This window comes from Accipiter gentilis, chromosome 7 (genome assembly GCF_929443795.1).
Source record: "Accipiter gentilis chromosome 7, bAccGen1.1, whole genome shotgun sequence".
In the NCBI taxonomy this organism is placed as follows: domain Eukaryota; kingdom Metazoa; phylum Chordata; class Aves; order Accipitriformes; family Accipitridae; genus Astur; species Astur gentilis.
This window is the reverse complement of record NC_064886.1, coordinates 5,823,812-5,844,886: the sequence shown is the minus strand read 5'-3', so window position 1 is coordinate 5,844,886 and position 21,075 is coordinate 5,823,812. Positions and strand designations below refer to the sequence as shown.

Below are 21,075 nucleotides of genomic sequence, written 5' to 3'. Positions count from 1 at the left end.
AAGGCATTAACTACATTTTAAAATCTTTGCTGCAATGTTTATTGTATGTGCAGCTCTTTTTCCCTGTCTCCTGTAGCTTCTCGCTCATACAGGTGGATTGTGGACTCATTTTGGTAAAAAGCGGATTATAGCATCTGCCTTTGATTTTTAATTCAGTATTGAACTCCTTTCACTTCAGTTCCTCCTGATTTCATTGGAAGTCTCCCCTCAGTAAGGACTCCTGGGATCTGCCTTGTAGTAGTCTCATTTAATGGCACTGGAATTTGCTTACAAAAATGTTAATTGTAAAATTCATTTGGGGAAGGAGTGAGCATCTGTCTAGCTAATCAAAATCTGTTTACATGTATTTGTGACTCAATGACTCCAGTGGGAAATCAGCCCAATTTTATTGTAACTCCTTTTGATACATGTGCTGCACTGAGCTACCGAATGCATCGTCTCATGGCAGCTTTCATGTCTTTGCAAGAGGATATGGGGGAAGCTTTAGTAAGAAGATGTTAACAGGCTAATCTTAGTGAGCAAACTAGGTGTCACTTCTTAGCCAGTTCATTAATGTTGGATCAAAGCAGAAAAAAGGGTAAGAGGATATTTTTTTAAAATGCCTAAAGACATTTACAAACTGACAAAATTACATTTAAATGGTTTTTACTTCCTAATACTGTGGGAAGAACCCCTGAGACTCGCATCGGGTTGTTTTTGTGGAAAGATGTCGCTTTCTGAAAAAAGCTAATTCCTCTGGAAATAGTTGTCTACCTTTTATGCTCATTCTTTTAAAGACATTACACAGGAAAGCTGTAACAAGGTGAAAATTCCCTTATTTCTGATATGCTCTGAATAAGAGCCGATCAGGCTGAGAGGCAGAAAAATCTCACTTTTAAACAAATAGCCGTGCATGATAATGCATCGCCCAGCAGAAGTGGCCAGCCGGCACTGAACTGAGGACAGCACTGCGGCTGTGAGTGGACCCAAGTCGAGCAGGCTTATCAATACCTCGTTCAGACCACAGGGCAGTCTTTGTAAAGCCTTACTGGGTGTGAAACCAGTCCACCAGTAGCTATACCAGGTCAAGTTTTGACCTAAAATGAAACTTTTTTTTTTTTTTTTTTTTTTTTTTGCCTGGGCTTTTCAGTATGGCAGCAGCACTCTCGTGTGTGTTACAATATAGTTAGGAGCGCCTCTAGGAGGTTTTTAATCCAAACAGCTTTCAGAAGTGGTGGGTACCATCGACACCAAAGACGGTTCCTCCAGAATAGCTTCCCTTTCCTCTTCCCCAGGACCGTAGGTAGTCCTCTGCCTGTAACAGAAAGCGCAGGCATATTGCAGGCAGCTCCTCGGTGGTCTCCATCTCCAAAGTCCAGTTCAGACCAGCCGTCCTCTTTTCAGAATATTCCATGGTCTGGCTGTCACCTCCCTTTCTTGCCTTGACTTACATTTGGGTCTCCCGTCTGTCCCTTCTTTGTCCTCTGGAGAGATTTTTCACCTCTGCTACCACCTATCTGTCGTTTTCTCCCACTACCCGCTGGTACACTTAAAATCTTTTCAGTCTTTTCAGCTTTTGTTTTATTCTCTTGGGTAAAATGCTTTGTGTAACTCTGATCACACCAGAACCGGAATGACAGTGGATTGTGGCTACCTGCCAGCATGAGTTTTGGAACAAAGGAAGTCAGGTTGTGTTTGTACAACACACAAATCTTTACAAATGAATTTATCAGTTGAAAACAAACCTGTTGGAAAAGCCTTTACGCCTTCTGAGCCTACTAAGTAACAAAAAGCTTTTGAAGAAAAAGAATGGATATTATTTAATTGTGGCACAGGCTCCCTCACTCTCAGCAGCGCCTGGACCTTCGTGGGTGGAATCCTGGCATTCGGCTCCCTGAGCTGAACCAGCACTGTGCACTCTGCGGTGGTTTGGGGCTGAGAGGTACCCTGGCCAGACAGGAGGAGCGATGGCCAGACGTACGGACCCCAACGGCCTGTGAAATTCTGTAGCTCCCTGTACTGGAGGCAGCTGGCACTGGAGGGTACTGGGAGGGCCGACGCGGGCGCTGCGTCCCAGGACCCTGTTCCTCAGCAGGAGGGGGCTGCTCCGTGCCGGCTCCCCTCCCGCCTGTCTGAAGTTACCGTTTTCTCTCTCTCCTGGTAGACGTGAAAGCGCCGTGTGAGGCACTGCCTTCCCCCAGCCTGGAGCCCTACCCGCAGAGCTCCATTGTGGTCACCCTCGAGGACATGGGTCTCTGGATGAAGTTTCATCAGATAGGAACTGAGATGATCATCACCAAATCTGGCAGGTGAGGGGAAGCAGGACAGCTGCCCACACCGCAACCCTCCATGCTGTTGTCGAAAAATCCGAGTGCTCGTTTTTTGAATGATGTTCCTTAAACTAGTTTTGTAGCCAATTACGCAATCTGCCTGCCCCCGCAGAAGGATGGCACTTTCAGGATGTCGTAGAAGGCCACGCTGCGAAGTGCAAAAGGTCGCCGTGGGGCTGATGTGCTGAGAAAACTTCTGTACTCTTATCTCAACACTTAACGCTGATGTTCTTCCTGTTGCTGCATTGCGAGGTTGCTCTGGAAGGTGCCCTGGGCTTCCTTTGCCTGTCACAGGCAGCAGCAGTTGAGCAGTAAAATACCTGGTTTTGAGTGTGCATTTGCAGACAAGAACAGGGTGCAGAATAGTAACGATCTGTGCGTGCAGACTACTCTAAAGTTTAAATGAGTCATGCATTGTGGAGCTTGCAGTGAAAGAATATGAAATTGTGAAATTGTAATGCATTATGTCAAAGCTGCTGTGAGCCGAAATAATCCCTTTGGGTAGGGAGGTAGGTGTCAAAGCTTTTTTGCAGAGTCAGAAGATGAAAGTGGTGGCAGGGAGTACTGGAATGGAAAGCTAGATGTGCTCTTAGATGAGAGCACGTTTTCTACCCACACTAGAAAATGCTCTAATCTATCCTCCAGGTCTGTGATAGCTGCAGAAGGCTAGGAACTATGTGCAAATTCCAAATACTTTAAGATTCCCACTGTTGTGTTACAGGAATCGGAACAATAGCAGTAACAATGTCAGGCCTTCGGTGGCTGCTGCCCTGTTAGTGCCTATTCCACCTAAACCCATAGGATTAGACAATACATCAGTAAAATGGCAAAAATGTTCAATAGGTGGCCTGTAGAAATGCTGCTACCAGAACTTTGCACAGTAGTGAGTAAACATGACCTGCTGCTTGATATTGGACAATATCCACTTCATAGAGAAATCCTTATACTGTATATTTCATTTCTCCTTCAGACGAATGTTTCCACAATGCAAAATCAAAGTCTCTGGCTTAATCCCATATGCCAAGTACCTCATGCTGGTAGATTTTGTGCCAATGGACAACTTCAGGTACAAGGTAGGTACTTGAAATAATAGAAGCTATGCTGTCCTTCCATCTCCATTTGAAATAGATTAATCTTTATGCCTCACTGGCCAGGCTGATAAATACATTGCCTGTGGACAAAGTTCAGAAGTAATTGGTGGATTTTATGCCTCTCTGGAGTTATTTGTCAGTTTTGCTTGGGGAGCAGCTGGAAAGGGAACAAATTTTCATTGTAAGCAGTACAGTCTTAATCATGATTAACGTCAGACTTCTCTGACAGCCACTGGGAGAAAGGGAGGAAAAATGAGGCCTAAACTTGGCGCTGTTTTGGTAACAAGATTATCGCTTATAAGAGACAATCTACTTCTTGTCAGGACTGTGCTTGAGAGGAGTCCACTAGATCAACAGTGAAGCAAAGTTGCTGGAGTTTTCCTATAATGAAAGTAATTTTTGCTAAGCTCTAGATTTCTGTCTTTCCCTTCGCAGTGGAATAAAGATCAGTGGGAAGTTGCTGGAAAAGCAGAGCCCCAGCTCCCTTGTCGCACCTACGTCCACCCAGATTCCCCAGCTCCTGGCAGCCACTGGATGAAAGAACCTGTCTCCTTCCAAAAACTGAAGCTCACCAACAACACTCTGGATCAACATGGGCATGTAGGTCGGAGCTGGCCTTTGTGCTGTGCTCTCTTGGGATTCGTTGCAGATGGATGTTAGGGGACGTAAGTGAGATTTGTGAGAAATTAGATCATGTGGAAGTTCAGACGTACTCAAGTGCCCTCTCTTCCTTCCTCAGCCCAGCCCTTGTGCTCTCTTAACTACCTGCGAGCGAAGGCTTTTGTCTGTACTGTCACTATAGAGGCATGGTGGGGACAACGTTCCCGGGCAGACATCCCTGGTTTGAAGTGGATGTCCTGGGAGTCTCCACGGGAGACTTTGCACGGCGTGTTGGCAATGGTTGCACGTAAAACTTTCTCCTTTGTCTGTCTCTGTGTCAGATCATCCTCCACTCCATGCACCGTTACAAGCCTCGCTTCCACATTGTGCAGGCAGATGACCTCTTCAGTGTCCGCTGGAGCATCTTCCAAGTCTTCAGCTTCCCTGAGACTGTCTTCACTTCTGTTACTGCCTACCAGAATGAGCAGGTACAGTGTGCAAGTACTGCTCTTGGACACGTTGCTACTCTGTCTTTAGAAGAAGGTGTCTCCTTCCAAGCTAGTCACCCTGGGCGCCTGTGATGGACAGTGGAAAGAAATAGGCACATTATGGTTCCTGTGGAAAACTTCTGTTCTGGGATGAGATGAATCATGCACCTTAATTGTATTAAGTGCACTGTCGGTGATTAACAGAACCCTAAATGCAGTAACAAGTATGGGCAAAAGTCCAAATATAGATACTGACCCTGTATATTTCTCTAGTCAGATGAATCCCACCCAAATTTCTGCTGACCCTGGCAAAGTCACTTCTCTCTGTCTGTCAGTTCCTAATCAATAATGGGAGCTGCTGGGAGAGCTCAGATATTGTGGCAAGGATGTGCTCAAAATCCTCAGGCAAGCTGTTGTGATAAATACTGAGGTGAAGGTCTTGAAACAACAGAGAACCCAGACAGTCATCATGATACTGAATCTTGTTCCTTTTATTTTAAGATTACAAAGCTCAAGATTGACAACAATCCATTTGCTAAAGGTTTCCGTGAGCATGGGAAGAACACTCGAAGGTAAACTGTTTTTTCATCTTTATTTATTTATAACTGGAGTTCACTTGTGAATTTTACCCAAGGCCATTGAGCAAAACTGTACCAGCTAGCTCTGCAGAGCCTGCTGCGTTGTGCACTCTGCGTTTCCCTGTATCTGGGAATGATGTCCCACTGTGCAGCCTCCTCCCAAGAGACTTGGGGAGTGGGAGGAGATACAGGATTTCCTACAGAAATGTGGGAAGTGTGACAAATTTGAGACCTGCACACCCTTGCGAGTTGGAGCTGGGCTGGAGTCTGACACGTGAATAGCAGTGATAACAGGAGTCCGCAGTAGATCATTGTGGCTCTTTGAGATCAGCTTGATTCTGACGTTTGGAGGCTCCCTCATCTCCTTTCCCTGTGTGTGGAAAGGCATCTCTTCCAACAGGAGATTTTTGTCTGCAAGAGGAAAGATGGATACCAATACCAGCGAGATCTTCTGTCTGGTCTGAGGGCAGCTAGTGGATGAGATTTAAAAACAAAAATGAAAACAAAAAACCAACTGAAATGCAACCATACCTTGGCGATAGAGAAGGAAAAAATGGTTCTTTCCAAGCAGAAAATGTTATGAAAATATCTGAGGTTTTGTTTTGTGTTGTTTTCTGGCTGAAAAAAATCTCATTTCCTGATGAAAAAAGGCCAAAACTGACTGTATTTTACTTAAACATTGAAAATGTCATGGATTTTCTTTCTCCTCCTAATAGGATCATTTCTGACTAAGCTTAGACTCATTTTCCATTTAGGAAAATCTGCTTTCAAGTGAAAGACCCACCCTACTGTACACCTACCTTTGTGCATCGTATGTATATCCAACATCAGACTACACTTACAAACTCAGTACCAAAACCTCTGGTGCTGAGTTTCCATGTTGACTGTGCCTTTTGTACAAACATGAAGTGGGCAACCCCTTTACAGATTTATCCCCAGTATCCTGCAGGGCGAGGGCTCTTGCTGGAAGCGCACGCTGATGGCAGGCAGCATGGCTAACCCTGTAATTGGACTGTGGCAAGCGTATTCCCCAAGGATGCTTCGCTAGGAGAGGTGTAAGTCACAGAATGTCAGAGAGGTTCATCCCATCTTTTTGTCTTCCAGGGCTTGTCCAGCATCCCTTGCATACTTATCTAGGCAAAAAGCTTACATACAAGCTACCCTCATGTCTTGTTTCTTTCCAGGGAAGGACGAGCCAAATGCCAGAAGCCCAGCCCAGCCAAAGGCCAGAAGAGAAAGCTGCCCGAGGAAAAGGAGTCTGGTGCTGAGGAATGTGGTAATATTGATCACAGCAAACGCAGGGAATGATTTCCAAACAGTGCGCAGGCCACAGAAAGGAACAGCAACAGCAAGGAACCCCCCTCTCTGGGTGGAGTCCCTAAAGAGTGCTGTGTACGGCTTTGAGTCTCTGACTTTTTTTCTGGGAACGATCCACAGGAGACTGCTCGCAAGTCGCTTGTCATTATTGACTACTCATCAGCTCTCTCACCACCCTCCCAGCCTGGCCGTGCTTTGTGAGCACGTGTGATTGTAGGCTGTGCTTTCATAACGTTCTCTTCAATAGCGATATGAGCTTGCGGTATCGCCCGGTGCTTTCTTCTTGGTTCTCATCAGTGCAGTTGTGCCAGCAGTGCTGTTTGTGCAGCTGGGTTGTGATGCAGATGTGGGAACTGATACCATAAAAAAAAAAAAATCTTTACTCTTTCTGTTAGGTTGTTTTTTAACTTTGATCATTCCTTCCTCCAGTTCATGGTGCTGCTTTCAGTAGCAAAAGGCAGTAGCACAGCTAAGGAGAGGACAGGGCAGGACCGGACACCACGGTGTAAGGGCAGAATAAGGCTGGAAAGGGCTAGTCCCTTCAGACAGTATGACCTGCAGAAGAGGCATTAGTGTGTTTCCTGCCACCGTCCTGCAGTTAATGCAGCTGCCAGTAGACCATTGTGAGCTCTGGCTCTCTCCTCCCCCTTCTCATTTTTTTCCATTCTTTCTTTTCCCCGCTGTGAGTCAGATTTTGAGAAAGATGAGAATGTAGATGTGAAGGAAGAGAGTAACCCCGTCGTGGTCAGCAGCGGATACCCCTTCTGGGTCTCGGAGCAGAATGGCAGCCATGCCTTTCCTGCGGCGTCACCGGTGCCAGCAGACCAGAGGGAAGGTCTGGCCAGAGAGCAGCAAGTGTCTACACCATCCTATCAGACATATCGGTGAGTCGTACCTCCTGGTGCTCATGTCCAAAGCCACCCTTTAATTGGTGGGATTCCTCCTCTTCTACTGGGTATTTCCTAAGAAAATCAGCCAGTGGGAGTAAGAAAGAATGCTTTTCTCTCGGCCAGCATACCTGGGTGGTAGGTGCTAGATGAGCATGGAGATAACTCCACTACAAAGCCTTTCTGTGTTACTTCAAACCCACTGATTCCAGGCATACTCATGTCTTGGTAATGCTCTTTATTTCCCTGTCCTGAAATGCTCCCCTAGCCAGCTCTGTGTACCTCAGAGCTTGCCTGTCCTTTGGAGGAAGTGTGTTGGAGGAGTGGCAAGACTCCGGTGATTTTTTTCCCCTCCTTCTTATCATTGCAAATTTGGGCATGAGTTCTAGTGAGCCAGAACTAGTGTAGTCTGGGCTTACCTTCTCTGACATTTAGTTTTTCTGTGAGTGACAGCGAAGCTTGGACTAAAATCCCCACTAACGATAAGGTGAAGCCGTAGGCAAGGGGAAGAGGGCATGCTAAGAGCTTGCCCTGTCTTTCCGCAGGGGATCTGTGTGGGTTTGCAGCGGTTTTCCGCTGCGGTAGGTTTTGACTCGCTCTTCTCTCTGCCCTCGGGGCTCAGGTTCCACGAAACTGGGGACAGCCAGCAGCTTCCCACCCGCGATGCCGCAACCTTGAACGATTTCCGGGCAAGGTGCCACCCCTTGGATCTCACCACGGTGCCCGAGCACGACTCCAAACAGCTCCCGGAGGGCTTCACCAACCTGCCTCCGCTCCCTCCGCCTCTGCCTCCTCCCCAGGACTACACAGGAGTGGTGAACATGGCTCTAGACTCTGTCGGGAAACCCGGGGCCCGAGCACCCATGTACAGTCCCTACGGCACCGAGCAAAGCCTCGGCCAGTGGATGGTGCCTTCCCACAGCCAGTACAGGGCAATGAGCTACTCGGCCTTCTCCGCAGAGTACAACACACAGGGGGCTCCAGGACATGCCCATGGGACCGTGGCAGAGTGGAGCCAGTACCCTCTGTTCCCTTACGCCTGCTGGTGAACGGGGAAGACCCTTCCCAATGAAAAAACTGAAAGAAAATTGTAAATGAGATCAAATTTGCTCTGGGGTGTTGACCTTTTGAAGCCTTGCCTACGCTGGGCAAAGAGGTATTGCTGCGAGCGGTAGCATGGGACACCTCCACTTCCTTGTCTCCTTGCACAACAACCCTCACCGTATTTCACAAGCAGTGGCTAAACTGGTGGCTGCCCCGGCCATGTCAGTGTGGGTCTGGCTGAATCAATGTGTTCCGCAGTGGTTTTTTTCACAGCAGGAGTAGGAAAGCACAGGAGCTGCAAGAGCAGTACTTAAAGAGCTGCCTAACTCTCAGTCCCGGGCTGTTTGCATCTCGCATTTGGCCGTTGCCAAAACCCTTCCTCCCAGGACTTGCATGCAAGGAGATAGGGGCTGAGGTGAGGCCATCCAGGCGGCCAAGAAGCTGTAGAGAATTATTGCAAAGACGAGCAAAACAAGCAATCCTGGTGTCCCCTTGAGCAGTTTCCTCACTTAGTATAGTCAAACTAAAGCTAGAGTCTTGCCTTCCTCCCAGCAGCGTATGAGAGTAAAATACACAGCAACGCAGGTGTGTCTGGAGCGCAGCAGTGGGTCCTGCAGGCAGGGAGGAATTTGTCCCGTGCAGGAGAAGCGGCAGCAAGGCCGTGTGTTGTGTCTGCATGTCCCCTGTGCCCGTCCCTCTTCTGTCACCCCTAGATTTGGAGGTTAGTGAAACACTCTTCTTTCTGCCGGTCGTGGAGGGAGGTTGTTCACAGAATGTGGGGGGCCGCTCTGGGCGTTTCCAAAGTCCTGTGGTTGTCAGCAACAGGGCCACAAACGGCAGCGCTGGCTGTGTCACTCTGACCTCTTCCTTTCAAGGGAAAGGAAACCTTTCACTGTGAACTTCTTCCTTCTTCCACCCCCCTGCCACCCCTGGAGAATATAATTTATAGTTGTGGTTACTGTGCTACACTCGGAGCGAGCTTCGTCAACAGAAAGTTCTCACCAGCCTGGCATTGCTCATCAGGCACGTACTTTAATTGATACCCTGTAGGCACGGAGCTGCGTGCTGCGTTGCTGGCGCGCTCGGCACCTCCCAGGCTGGTCGGCGAAGTCATCTTGCCGCTCTTTGGGAGTCTGTAGGGATCTGCTTCCATGGTTAGTTATCAGAGCAGTTTCACCTCCCTTACCTCTGTGCTCCCATCGTGGGGAGGAGCTGTTCTGCCAGCGAGCAGCCTGCGTGCTGCCTTGCCAAGAGGATTTCTTTTTATCTTCGTGTTAGAAGGGGCAAGCATCCCCTGTTTGCCCAAGTGACAGAGTGGCCCTGGCAATGGGGTCTTGTTTGAGACAGGCTCTTTGCTTCTCAGGGAGGATAGACATGTTCCTTGGTGTTATTTAGGGAATGTTTTCTTGTAACACTTTAAATAAACTGCTCTGTGGCTTGTAGCCATCACTACGCAGCGAGGTGCATCTTTTAGCTATCATTTAGCATGTACGCCAGATGGTTTTCTCTCTGTGTGCCCGTACGTGTGTGTAGCAAGATGTTGTCTATGAGCAGACCTGGGTGGGTTCGTGACCACCAGTGCATCAGGACCGGTGTGCGGGTACACCGGGAAAGGCTGTGCGCTGGTCTGGTCGGGTACCAGGTCGGCACTGGGCGTGTGCGTAGCGTAGAGGTGTCGAGCCATGTTTATTATTGTTAAAATGATTTGGAAAAGTAACCCTACAAATTTGTAAAACTCGACTACAATGACTACTTCCTTATTTAAATAGTATATTGCCAACTGCTTTTGTTACCACAATTACAATACGTGCAGAGCAGCCAAGTACTTCCCCTCGGGTTCACAGGATGGGTGTGAGATGTGCAGCGTTTAAATAAAGGTCAGACTTCACCACGGTATATGTATATAATACCCTAATAGCCTCTCCTCTGATAGCACCCTGGCCAGGATCGATTTATACCTGCTGTGCATGACACACACGTGGATGCGCGTGACTCACTAAAAAGAAATCTGGTTGGGGAAAAAAATGTGGAGGAGATTGTTTTTAACCCCAGAACATTGTGATTTCCTGCTGTCCAAATGCCAGCTGAGTGAAGGCAGGTCAGCTGTAAAAGGCCGTCCTCTGGGGATGAGAAAAATATTCTGTCTCTGACCATTAGTAGTTGATTTTGCCACCAGTGTTTTCCACGTCTTGGAAATCGGATGAGAAGGCTGGCTAGGGATTTTGGTGCCTTGAATCCCGAGTGTGGGGACCCTGGGGGTGGTAGTTTCTGCGAGGGAGTCCTCCTGGTACCCTGCCGTGATGGCTGCCAGTGCCATGCTAACAAGAAAAGAGAAAGTAATACATCACCCTCACAGGCTACTTGGTTAGATCTGTTTCTTTATCTTTGAAGTGGGGTTGTATTTCCCTCTTGTCACAGGGTGCTAATGAGGATGAAAACCATGCTGTGGTGAGTATGAGTAAGTGAGGAGAACTGGGCGGTACAGGGAAACTCCTCTGCAAATATGGGTGTAATGTTCTTTTTTTCAAACCTTCAGCATAGTGTTGCAAGTGGGCCTGTTGGTAGAGCCGATTTGGCAGACGGCTCTGCACCGGGGTAAAAGACTCAGACTTGTGCCTAGGACGAGCCATTAATTACTCATCAGCCTTCTGTTGCAACAGGACTCCTTGCCCTTTTTCAGTGAATCATCTGGCTTATTAGAAAAGTACCTTTAGTTTCCTCGCTCGCCTGTCTCTGGTTAGAGACTGCGGCTTGGCTTGTTTGTGTGAAGCCTTTGGAAATTTTTGCCCGTAGGTGTGTGCTCTGGACTCTGCTGCCGCCTCCTCCCTTTGCAGTTCCCACTGTCTTGTTTTCTTCAGCTGTGGCATTTAAAAGTCTGTATGAGCTCGACTGAAGCGCTGTTTTTGCACGCATGTGAGATAATGTAATGCCTCTCTGACAGCTTCAATAAAAGGAAATGAGACATGCGGAAGGCAGGCCATTAAGAGCAATAAAATAAACTCTAAAGTGTGTTTTTTGTGCATCTCTTTCAAGCACACCAGTGGCTCCACTTAAGTCACGTTACCTGGGGCCAGTTTGTACAGGCATGACACACGTTGATCTCACCATTCATTGTTCTCTGCAGCGTATTCAGCGAGCCCCAGGTTATCCGCTTGCATTGCTAGATGTGAGTCAGTCTCTTGCACTAATTCTTTGCAGCAAATTATTTATTTTCTCTGTGTTTTCTGCTCCTCTGCTGCAGAGGAGTTACATAAGGATGAGGGCAAGCGGACTATAAATGGGATCTAGGTAGCTCTCCTATGGGAAATAAAGATCCTGATTTATTTTGGTTTCTCCTCCTGGTTTTTGCAGCCTTAAGCCTTGTCTGACACTGCTTCAATGCAGATGGGAATGACAGAAAAACGCTTTCTTGCCAACGCTGCAGTTCTTCCACAGCCAGCCACGTCCCAGTGAGCAGCCGCAGGCTCGAGAGCGGCACCTGTGATGCCGCTGCCCTGCAGCGCGGCAAAGCACCCCATCTCCCCACGCCTCTCAAAAGCTACGGCGGGTCCTCCCAGGGGCGCAAGGTCCCCTCTCCCCCGGCCCAGGATGTGGCCCCTGCGCTTTTACCCACTTGGTCACCCTCTGGCTCTGTGGAAGAAGCTACCAGCTGGTTTCAGTAAGAGCTTCTCTGAATTCCAGGTGCTGGAGGGAGAGAGGTGCGCTCAGCTGGCAAAAGCCAAACTCCCCGTCTGGTGCCATCAGATCGACCTCCCGCGCCAGCTGCTCGCCGGCACCTTCTGCGGTGCCTGGTGTCAGCAGCGAGTCCTCACGTGCACGGCGTGGGACAGGGTCCGCCTGTCCCCGTGGGGGCTCGCTGGGGACCCGGGGAGGCTCCTTGCCTGCGGAGAGGCACGAGGATATCCTGGGGAGCAGCGTTTCTGTCCCCAGCTGGGCTGGGGCTCTTGAATCGCCTTGTAGCTGGACAGCCGGGCTGAGCCGGACTCGTCGCTTCTTTCGGGTTGACCCGACCGCCCAGCATGGGGGGTGTCTGTCATTTGGTCCTTAGTGAGCCTCCCAGGAGATTCCCGCAGTGCATTTCCTTGGTTAGCATATGTACTGGCTCACCTTAAGCAAATCCAAGCAAGCAGCGCAAACCCCCTTCCAGGAATAATAACATTCTTCAAGTCAAATGGCTTTTTATTGCAGAGCTTAAAAGCCACTTAATTCCCGAGCCCCAGGTTGGCATCCCATACGGAGCCTCTTAGCAGGGGGAGGATGCAGCATTTGGCCGACAACAACAAACAGCAGCCGTCACCCACCGTGCGGGGCTGGACCGGCACAAAGCCAAATACCTCCTGCCCGGAGCTGCAGGCAGCCGCCAGCCCCTCTCTCTGGGCTCATCAGCGGCCAAAAGTGTCTTCACTTACCTCCTTCCCCGCCCGCAGCCTGAATTTACTTTGTAAATGGCCAAGAGCACAGAGAGAGGGGGTAAAACTCTCCAGGGCCGGCTGCAGAAGGGAGGACAAAGGGCTTTCCCCAAAGCGTGGGGAAGGGGTGGTCTGTCGCGCTTTCCCCCTCTGCCCTGAGCAATGCCTGCCCAAAGCCCACCCAGAGGCTGGCCGGGCTCCTGCGGCGCTCGGAGGCACGACTTTGCCGCGGTTTTGTTGCGGCTGGACGGGGTGCCTGTTTCTGCCTGTTTCTCTAGGGCTCGGCTCTCGGTTCCCCGGGCGGTGCGAAGCAGGCGTGCTGCTGGCCTGGTTCCCAGCAACTCCAGGTAAGCTGGTTTTGCTGTCGTGCTTCGCAGAGATGTAGTAAGGTTTAAAGTTTAAAGTCTGCGGCTTCCAGACTTTACAGCAAATCTGAGCAGGAGAAACCCAGGGAGAGGCGACGCGGCTGTTTGCAAGCTCACAGGACAAAGTGAAGCAAGTCAAAAAAGTGTTTTTCCTCTGCGGCCCGTGCTCCCCGCAGCAGGCGGTGTGTGCTGCCCAGAACAAATACTGAAGCGTTCTCGAGACCTGGGCCTGAGCAGCACCACCAAACAAAATTTTAACCAAGGGTGAAACAGTCCTTCAAACAAAATTTTAACCAAGGGTGAGACAGTCCTTCAGTGCAGGGGTGAAGAGAGGTGCTGCAGCCATGATGAACAGTCTTGCTGCTCAGCTTGATTTAGTGTAGTTCCTTTTTTGTTTTTCCAAGTCATGCGAGTTTGGTTTATGGCATGAAGTACTTTGCTGTAGGGTGCTGGATTGCCTTTGACACTTCTGTAATACTCCGGTTTTTTTCTTTGAATGCGCAGGTGTACGACTACAGTGTTCCTGCCCAGACAGCACCCTGCTTGGTGAGTGTAATGGATGGATTTAATTTCCCTCTCCTACAGTTCTTTGGGGACGTGCTGAGATTTTTATTTCTTCCTCTCCTATTTTTACTGAAGAGGGAAAATGTTGTGCCTCCATAAAGGAGAGTGGGAGTGGGTAGCTGGCGACACAGGACAGGCGCACCATCAGTCACGCAGCCAGGCATAAAACATTGCTTAGTTTTGGTATCTCTGCCTCTCATTGTAAAAATAAGACTGTACATGTAAAACACAGCAGCTGTTCACAGGAGAGACCTCCTGCATGCTGGCACCGTCACTCCTCCAGCTCCCATCTGTGGGGTCACAAAGCGCCGGCACCTGGGATCTGCTCGCTGGGAGATGGCGTGTGAAGGGTAGACCTGCGTGGAAATGCTGGTGCAGAGCAGAAGGGGGTGAGTCAGGCCTGATTTCTGTCACACCGTGGGGTCGTCCCCGTGCTGGCTCTGTTCGTGCTGAGCAGCCAGCCCTCTGCTTGCCCACAATCTGGTTTTGGCTCTGTTTTACCATCTAGAAGAGGCTCTGTGGAGACAGAGCTGTCCAGAGCAGCTCGGGCAGCACCCGGCAGCATTCAGGTGAGGGGGTAATGAGAATTGCTGCAGACCTTGGTGAGTGTACGTCAGCCCTCCCGCATCCTTTGGGGCATCCCCGGTCGTCGTTCTCCAGGGATAAAAGCAGCGAACGACTGAGCAGCGGAGGGGATGCGATCAAAACTGCCCCGCGCACCAAAGGGCTATGCTGGCTGAGCGTTGCACTGACGTAGGCTGAATGACACTAATGCGCTCCCTGTAGAGCCCCTGGGGACACAAGGGCATTTTGAAAATCGTGGATGAGAAAGCTAGGCCAGGACAGCCCGCTTTTCAACTCGCCAGGCTGGGCCGGCAATGTCGCGTGGAGCCGTGCCACATGTTTCTCATCCCTCGCTTCATCCTGCCCGTATGTCTGTTAATGGCCCTGTCCTGCCTCCCTCCTCAGGGACTAATTGCCTCACACTTGAGCAAATGTGCTTGGTGTTTTAAAAGGAGTCTATCGATTTGTGCGTATTCCTGAAAGCCTCGCAGGGCCCTCTTTCCTTTGAAGTGTAAAAGCATCTGTCTGTCTCCGTTTCTCCAGCAGTCTGCTGCTCCATTTGCATCTCCTGTCCGGCTGGCAGGGGCAGCCGGGGGAATCCATCCCTGGCCCCATGCAGCGCTCCGGTTTCGGGCTGCTGAGAGGACTCCCTGCCACGGGAAGGTGGGACTTGAAAACAAAGGTGCAAAGCTTCAGTCTAGGCAGGGGGTTGAGCTCAGCTTGCGGCTCGGGGTGCTGAGGATGGAGCTGTTTCTGAAGGTTGGTTTCCAGTACTCCAGACTTTGGGAATGCTCTCGCTGCTCATTTATCTGCGGTGGGGGCGTTGATTAGGAAGAAGAGGAAACGGTCCCTGCCTTCTTCCCACTGTGGTACTTGGCTTCTCATGCCAGACAGCACTGGTCAGTAGGGAAATAAGGTCAGACCTGGGCTGCCCTGGATAATCCACCATCCAGGAGCTGAACTCCACAGGGGGGACCAGAGGCAGTGATGATTCTCTGACACACATTCAAACAAATACTGTTGAAAAGCAACCAAGTCCCAGCTCTCTGTGTGGACAATTTGGCCTGTGATTCTCCCCATCCCACCTGCCCTGGGCGGTGGGACTGGCCCTGGACGAGCTGCTTGTCCCCACCGGGGCGTTTTCACGTAGGCGCAACCTTACGGGAGCGACTGTATTTCTGGAGCCAGGACTAAAAGCTCTGTCACTCCTTGGTTATCCCCGGGGTGGTGGTGAGAGGACGGTACAGATAAATCCAGGCCTGAATTGCAGAGGCCGCCCTAGCCGCTGCCGTCCAGCACCTCCCAGATGGTTGCACTGGGTTTCCTATTTCAATGGGGCCTCGGCGGAGCAGCAGTGGCACCTCGCTGTTGGAGGCAGTAAATGGGCTCCCATCTGGTTTTAATGATCAGTAGCACTTCGGTGCTTGTTTATTCCCATGTTTTATGCTTCAGCAATAAAATACTGCCTCAGTTTGGTCAATCCATCCTGGTGCTGGATGGAGATGAGTTCACAGCCTCTGACAAAGAGGTCCCAGCGGTACGCAGGATGTTGGTGGTTTTTTTTTTTTTTTTTAGACAGCTGGGCAGGATCAGATGATGTAGTGGCAATTAGTTTGAAATACAGACGTCAGCGGACAGTATAGAAGGTAGGGAGGGCAGCTCGTCGCGTGCCTAGCAAAGAAATCTTGTCCTTGGATTAAGGGAGACTTTTGGTTGTGGAGCTGGAGCTGTCCTCCCTTCTGTCCCCCACGGCGCAGAACAGAGCTCTGGTGTGGACTCCAAATGAAGTTAGTCCTAACTTTAAAACCAGGTACCTGAGGTCATTTGAGTCCCAAAGGGCCACGTCTCGCCGTGGGCATAGACCAGCTCTGCTGCAGGTTACCAGCACCGCGGCACTCGCGGCAGCTATGGCGAGACTGGGAGCGGTTTTACAAAATTCTCTGGAGTGAATAGTGTCTAATATGAAATTACTTTCAGGAGGAGACTGTTTGTAAGGGGCTGTGAGGATTTCTGATGTTGCTCCCTCTGCCCCGCACGTGCATGTTACCTGCCCGGCGCGTCCGGGAGCAGAGAGCCTGTCTGCCGGCAGCTCTGGTGCCGAGGAGGTTGTCGTCCTCTGAAGGGACGAGCAGTAACACTGTGTGCATCGCTGGCAGCCGGCGTCTGGGGATCTTGAATCATTTTTGCAAACGCTAGTTAAGCTTTTCAGCACGTCTAAACGTGACTTTCTCCCACGGGGTAGGTGGGGACAGTAAGGCAAAGAGAGATTAAAGACAGTAAACCACAGAAGGGAGAAATGGGCTCTTTGTCTCCCTTCTGACTTTTATGGAGACCTGGAAACCTTTTGCTTTCCCATCTTCCATTTGTCTTCTACCCTAATGGTAGAGCAACAGTCTCCTCCACTTTATTTCCCAACACTATACTCCTTGGAGGATCTTTAACTCTTACCTCTAAAGAACATTGATTTTCAGCAGAAATATCCTTTTTCCCAACTCTGTCACAGCTTGGAGCTGTAGGTGGCAACTAAAGAGAAGGATTTCAACAGACTAATCAAGCCCTTTCCGAGTTGTTCAGGGTCCATTCCCTCGGTGCCACTGATGTTGCATTTGTGCTGATTTCCCCTGGGAGGTCTAATTTAGGGGAGCGATTAAAGGAGACTTTTTTTGGGCTGCTTTTATGCATCAGGAAGAAGGAAGGTAGGCAGCAGCTGCTCTGTTTGGTCACTGCTTTCCCCAAGGTCACCCACCCAGCCACTGCTGGAGCCAGGACCGGGCTCCCTGGCGTAGGTTTCAGGCTGATGTACATTTGGAGCACGCCACCGAGATCTGTCGGGTCCCAGCAATGCGCAAAGCGAAACCAGTCCCTCAAACCCCGCCAGGTACCCTCCGAAACGGGGCTCTGGGTTACGCCAAACGCGTCACCTCCAGCTTCCCAAACAAACGCGGGGTGTCGGTGTGGAGGGAAGGGGACTTTTACAGAGCTGAGTGGGTTTTGCCATCCTCATGTCAAGAAGGGCTGTCTGGTCCTCCCCAGGGTGAGCCTGGCCTCCCGCTTTCAATTGCAAATGAAGCAAACGGCAAAGTGTTTACGAAGAAACCTCCCCGGCCTCTGCCCTGGCCCAGATCTGGGTCCAGCATCTTGGCCCTTGACTTGCCCTGATGGTGTAAAAGTTCCCAGAATCGGGGCAGAGCTGTGTCACGGTGCCCTGGAAAGAAGAAAACCCTGATCCCTACGGATGCTCCTAGCAGCCTTGTGCCACTGGAGCCGAGTGGGACTCTGGCTGGCGGGAGACAAGCGAAGGCAGGCAGGCATCCAGGCGCCGCGCTCATCCTCACGCTGCTCCCAGCCCAAAAGGGGGGACGGTGGGGAGAAATAACGCTGCGATTCCTGGGATTTGGGGTTGGGACAGCCTGTGAGCTGCGGCGCGAACTCCTCGAGTCCAGACTATAAAATACTTCACAGGGCCGTCCCAATTGCCTGGCCTATTAGTTTTATGGAGGGGGATATTGTAAAGATGCAGTTGATCTCCTTTTGCCATGGTAATGAAAATGTAACCGTAGCGGGGAAAGGGAGCCTGGCAGGGAGGCAGCGGGAGCCTGTGTTTGGGTGCCGGGGGGTCATTTCCCTGCGGGATCCCGGGGTCCCCGGGCATCTGTCCCCTTCCACCGTGGCTGAGCGGGGCTGGCTGCCGTGCGTGGGTGCGATTTGGCGAGGAGACCCTTCCTCTCTTGCCCTGGCTGGGGGTTCCTCCAGGGTACCCAAAGAGGAGGAGGAGGATGGAGCTGGGTGGCTGCACAGGCAGGGGCACAGTGCCACCCAGTGACTGCGTGTGACCTGCGAGGGGACAGCTGGGACAAAGCCGTGGGCAGCCTGCGGTGGGTTTGCTGCAAAGCTTTTGAGGCCTGGAAGCTGCAGGGAGGGCGTCGCAAGGCGATGGAGAGTGTGGGAAAACCCAAGAAACCAACCGCGTTGCTGCTTTGTGATGAAACGGCACGAGGGGCGAAGGTCCCGCGCTGTCACGGCGCGTCCGGAGCGAGGGTTTCGCGTGACTGGTCTTGTTTGGGTGCTGACGGAGGCTGAGTCTAGGGCAAGTTGGGGCTGAAGCAGCTCACGTTTTCGGGAGGGACCCTGGCAGCCAAACAAGCGAAGGAGGACGCGTCTTTGCTTTGGGAAGCGCAAGAGGGTTCCCGGGGCGGCGAGGCCGGCTGCCGCCGGGGCTGCCTCGGAGCCGCTCGGTCTCTGCCAGGCTGGGGCTGGACTGGAAGGGACCCCTTGTATCAAGGTGTCTCGGGCATTAGATGACAGCCGTCTGCGGTGGCTTTCTGGCTTGCATCCCAAGGTTAATGCAGGACCTTTCCTCCTTTCTGCCCAAAGCCTGCCTGCATTCCTTGCTGGGTCAAGCCCTGCGTCAGGTTCCCAGGCTTATAGCAAGCATCAACAGGCAGCTTGACTGGTGGGGTAAAGGGAAAGGAGCCAGGTACAGTGGGGTGCGGTGTCAGCAGCTCCCAAGGTGGCTCCCTGCGCTGTAAATCGCTGCCCCAGCAATGCCCCGACACGTTTCCAGCAGGGACTGTCTCTTGCAGGAGGCACAGACTATGGCTCTATTTTGGGTGATGACTACAGAGCCCACGGAGCATTTGGCAGCAGGGAGGGGTGTTAAATCAGCCTGTCCTTCTGCAGGTCCGTTGTCTCCTCCCTCCGCTCCCCTCCATTTTCCGTAGCTGTTTCAGTGTCGTGCTGCCACTGGGCTGCGGGACTGCAATGTGCGGCTGAAATCAGGGCACTGCAGTGAGGGAGGCATGAGCCCTGCGTGCTCGACAGACGAAAGTCCTACATCTTTACTGCCCTGTTAAGGACTGTGCACGCTTTCTGTTCCTAGGCTGCTCTCTAATGTGTCTTTATTTTTGTCTATTTAAATGTAGGCCAGCGTTGATACCACAAAGGCTGCTGTGGAGGTCTGTAGGCTACCATTGCTGTACAGCTCAAACCCTGGCTAGAAACCCAGCACTTTGTCCCAGCGGTTGGAGAGCTGTTCCCATCCCATCACCTACCTCTGCCTCGATCAGATGGTCACTAGTGATGGTGAAGGTGGGTCACTCCACACAGGCAGGAGTTGCTACTGAGTACTGGAAGTAACCTTTACGTTGCTACTGGGGTGCATCCTGCAATTGGGATGATTTCAGCCAGAGGTTTCCAATACTGCCGATATCCCACGTGTGTTGGTCAGACCTGCGTTAGCCCATTCAGCAGAACCCCAGACCAGAGCCAATTTTAGCCTTTCCATTTCAGACTCCCCACGATGTGTGCCGTGTCCAGGCCAAGGTGTTATTTCTTGGAGGGAAATTACCTGTTAATTTTAGATCTAGTTCTCCAAAGCGCTGATTAGCCACAGCTATTCCAGGTAGTTGGGAGCAGCGGGAGGTATTCGATCTTCGAGGGATGTGGCTCTTTGTTACATTAAGGAGACCAAGTCTGATGAATTACATTTCCTTTGTGGCCACGCAGCGCATTAGGCTGGATGCTCAGCAGGACGCCAGCCCAGCGCTGTGTGTATCGGTCATCCCTGCGGACTTGGAGCCAGATCACCAGCTGCGATACCTGGAAAGAGAAAAGCTGTTTCTCTGCAAGGTCAGTGGATTAATGATATCACTGGTCACAAGATGAGGGCAAAAAAGAGACAGTCCAAGATTACAGAAATGGATTCAGCATGTAGAAGTCCCAGTGAGAGTCCCCTGAACTACCTCATAATCCAGATCAAATTAGTAAAGGAACATAAAATACATTAAAAACCCATGGGGTTAGAGTCAAGAAATACATGGGGCCATTACTTCACAGTAATGAAAAATGGGCAAGTTTGATTTTTATGTTTTTAATGACAAGTTAAGGATAGCGACAGCATGCTCTAAGACCTGGCGGGTTTGTCAGGAGCATCCCCGGGGGTCTCATTGCCCGGCTTGGCTGCCGAGCGGTGGTGGGCTGAACAGGAGCCGAGTGCCAAGAGTTTCAGACCAGCTCCTGTTGTTCACTTATGTCAGTCCCTTCTGTCTTTTCAAAATAGCATCCTCTCCTCTGACTTATCGCTCCCCCCGAATCAGTCGAATCTCGGGTGCAGGGGCAGGCGGGGGAAGGCAAAGCAGCACGTCCAGCGCTGCCTTTCTGCCCCCCCCCAGCCCTCTGACCTGCGAGCGAGAGCTCTTCTTGCCCCAGGGTCTGGAGAGGACCCATTAGATAGCGCAGGTTGCAAAACACAGTACAGTGGAGGAGTGTTGGCAGTCCCTGGGATCCACGCTTTCTCTTGTGCTTTAGTGCTTAATTTCTAGACCAAATGCAAGATTACAAGTGCAAGATTTTTCAGTGCTGACTTTCAGCTGCCCTTGTTGGACCAGCCAGGACGTACAAAGCAGGAGCCGGTTCCCTGCGGATACCCCAGATTTAGCTCTGATCCCGATTGTCTGGTGCGCCAGCGGCGGGTTAGACTAATAACTCGTGCAGGCAGGATTCTGGTTACAAAGCGCCTGGAATGAAGCGAGCAGGTGCTGGGAAGGTTATCTGAGGAGAGCGCGCTGTTAATTCCCGGCCGACTCTCGCTCCCCCTGCCTGCCTCAGCAGCAGCGTGGATGGCATCTTCCACGCGAGGCCGTGGCTGGCACACGAGGGGCTGCTGGGTTCCCCCGGTGAGCGGCCATCACCGCGCTGAGCAAGGGCAGTAACTCAAGCTTTTAGCTCCCGAGGGTCGTGCCGGGCTGGAGCAAGGAGCCCCCGCAAAGCGGAGATGGGTCCGAGTCGCAGTGGTGGGCGCTGGGTTCCCAGGGTGGTCCAGCTGGAGCGGTGCGTTGATAACCTGGCTCAAGGTGGGCAC

General features: G+C 51.2%; 1 protein-coding gene across 1 annotated transcript in view; it reads left to right on the top strand.

Moving 5' to 3' along the window:
- The window catches only part of LOC126040585 (T-box-containing protein TBX6L), a 28,131-nt gene that overhangs the window by 4,535 nt on the left and 2,521 nt on the right, over positions 1–21,075 (top strand). The window contains exons 3-14 of the mRNA XM_049805215.1: positions 2,144–2,288; positions 3,280–3,382; positions 3,836–4,000; positions 4,342–4,488; positions 4,990–5,060; positions 6,251–6,342; positions 7,075–7,267; positions 7,893–10,191; positions 13,002–13,070; positions 13,593–13,634; positions 19,139–19,304; positions 19,722–19,844. Of these exons, the coding sequence (XP_049661172.1) occupies positions 2,144–2,288; positions 3,280–3,382; positions 3,836–4,000; positions 4,342–4,488; positions 4,990–5,060; positions 6,251–6,342; positions 7,075–7,267; positions 7,893–8,319 (1,343 nt within the window). The 3' untranslated portion in view covers positions 8,320–10,191; positions 13,002–13,070; positions 13,593–13,634; positions 19,139–19,304; positions 19,722–19,844. The remainder of the gene's footprint in view (positions 1–2,143; positions 2,289–3,279; positions 3,383–3,835; positions 4,001–4,341; positions 4,489–4,989; positions 5,061–6,250; positions 6,343–7,074; positions 7,268–7,892; positions 10,192–13,001; positions 13,071–13,592; positions 13,635–19,138; positions 19,305–19,721; positions 19,845–21,075) is intronic.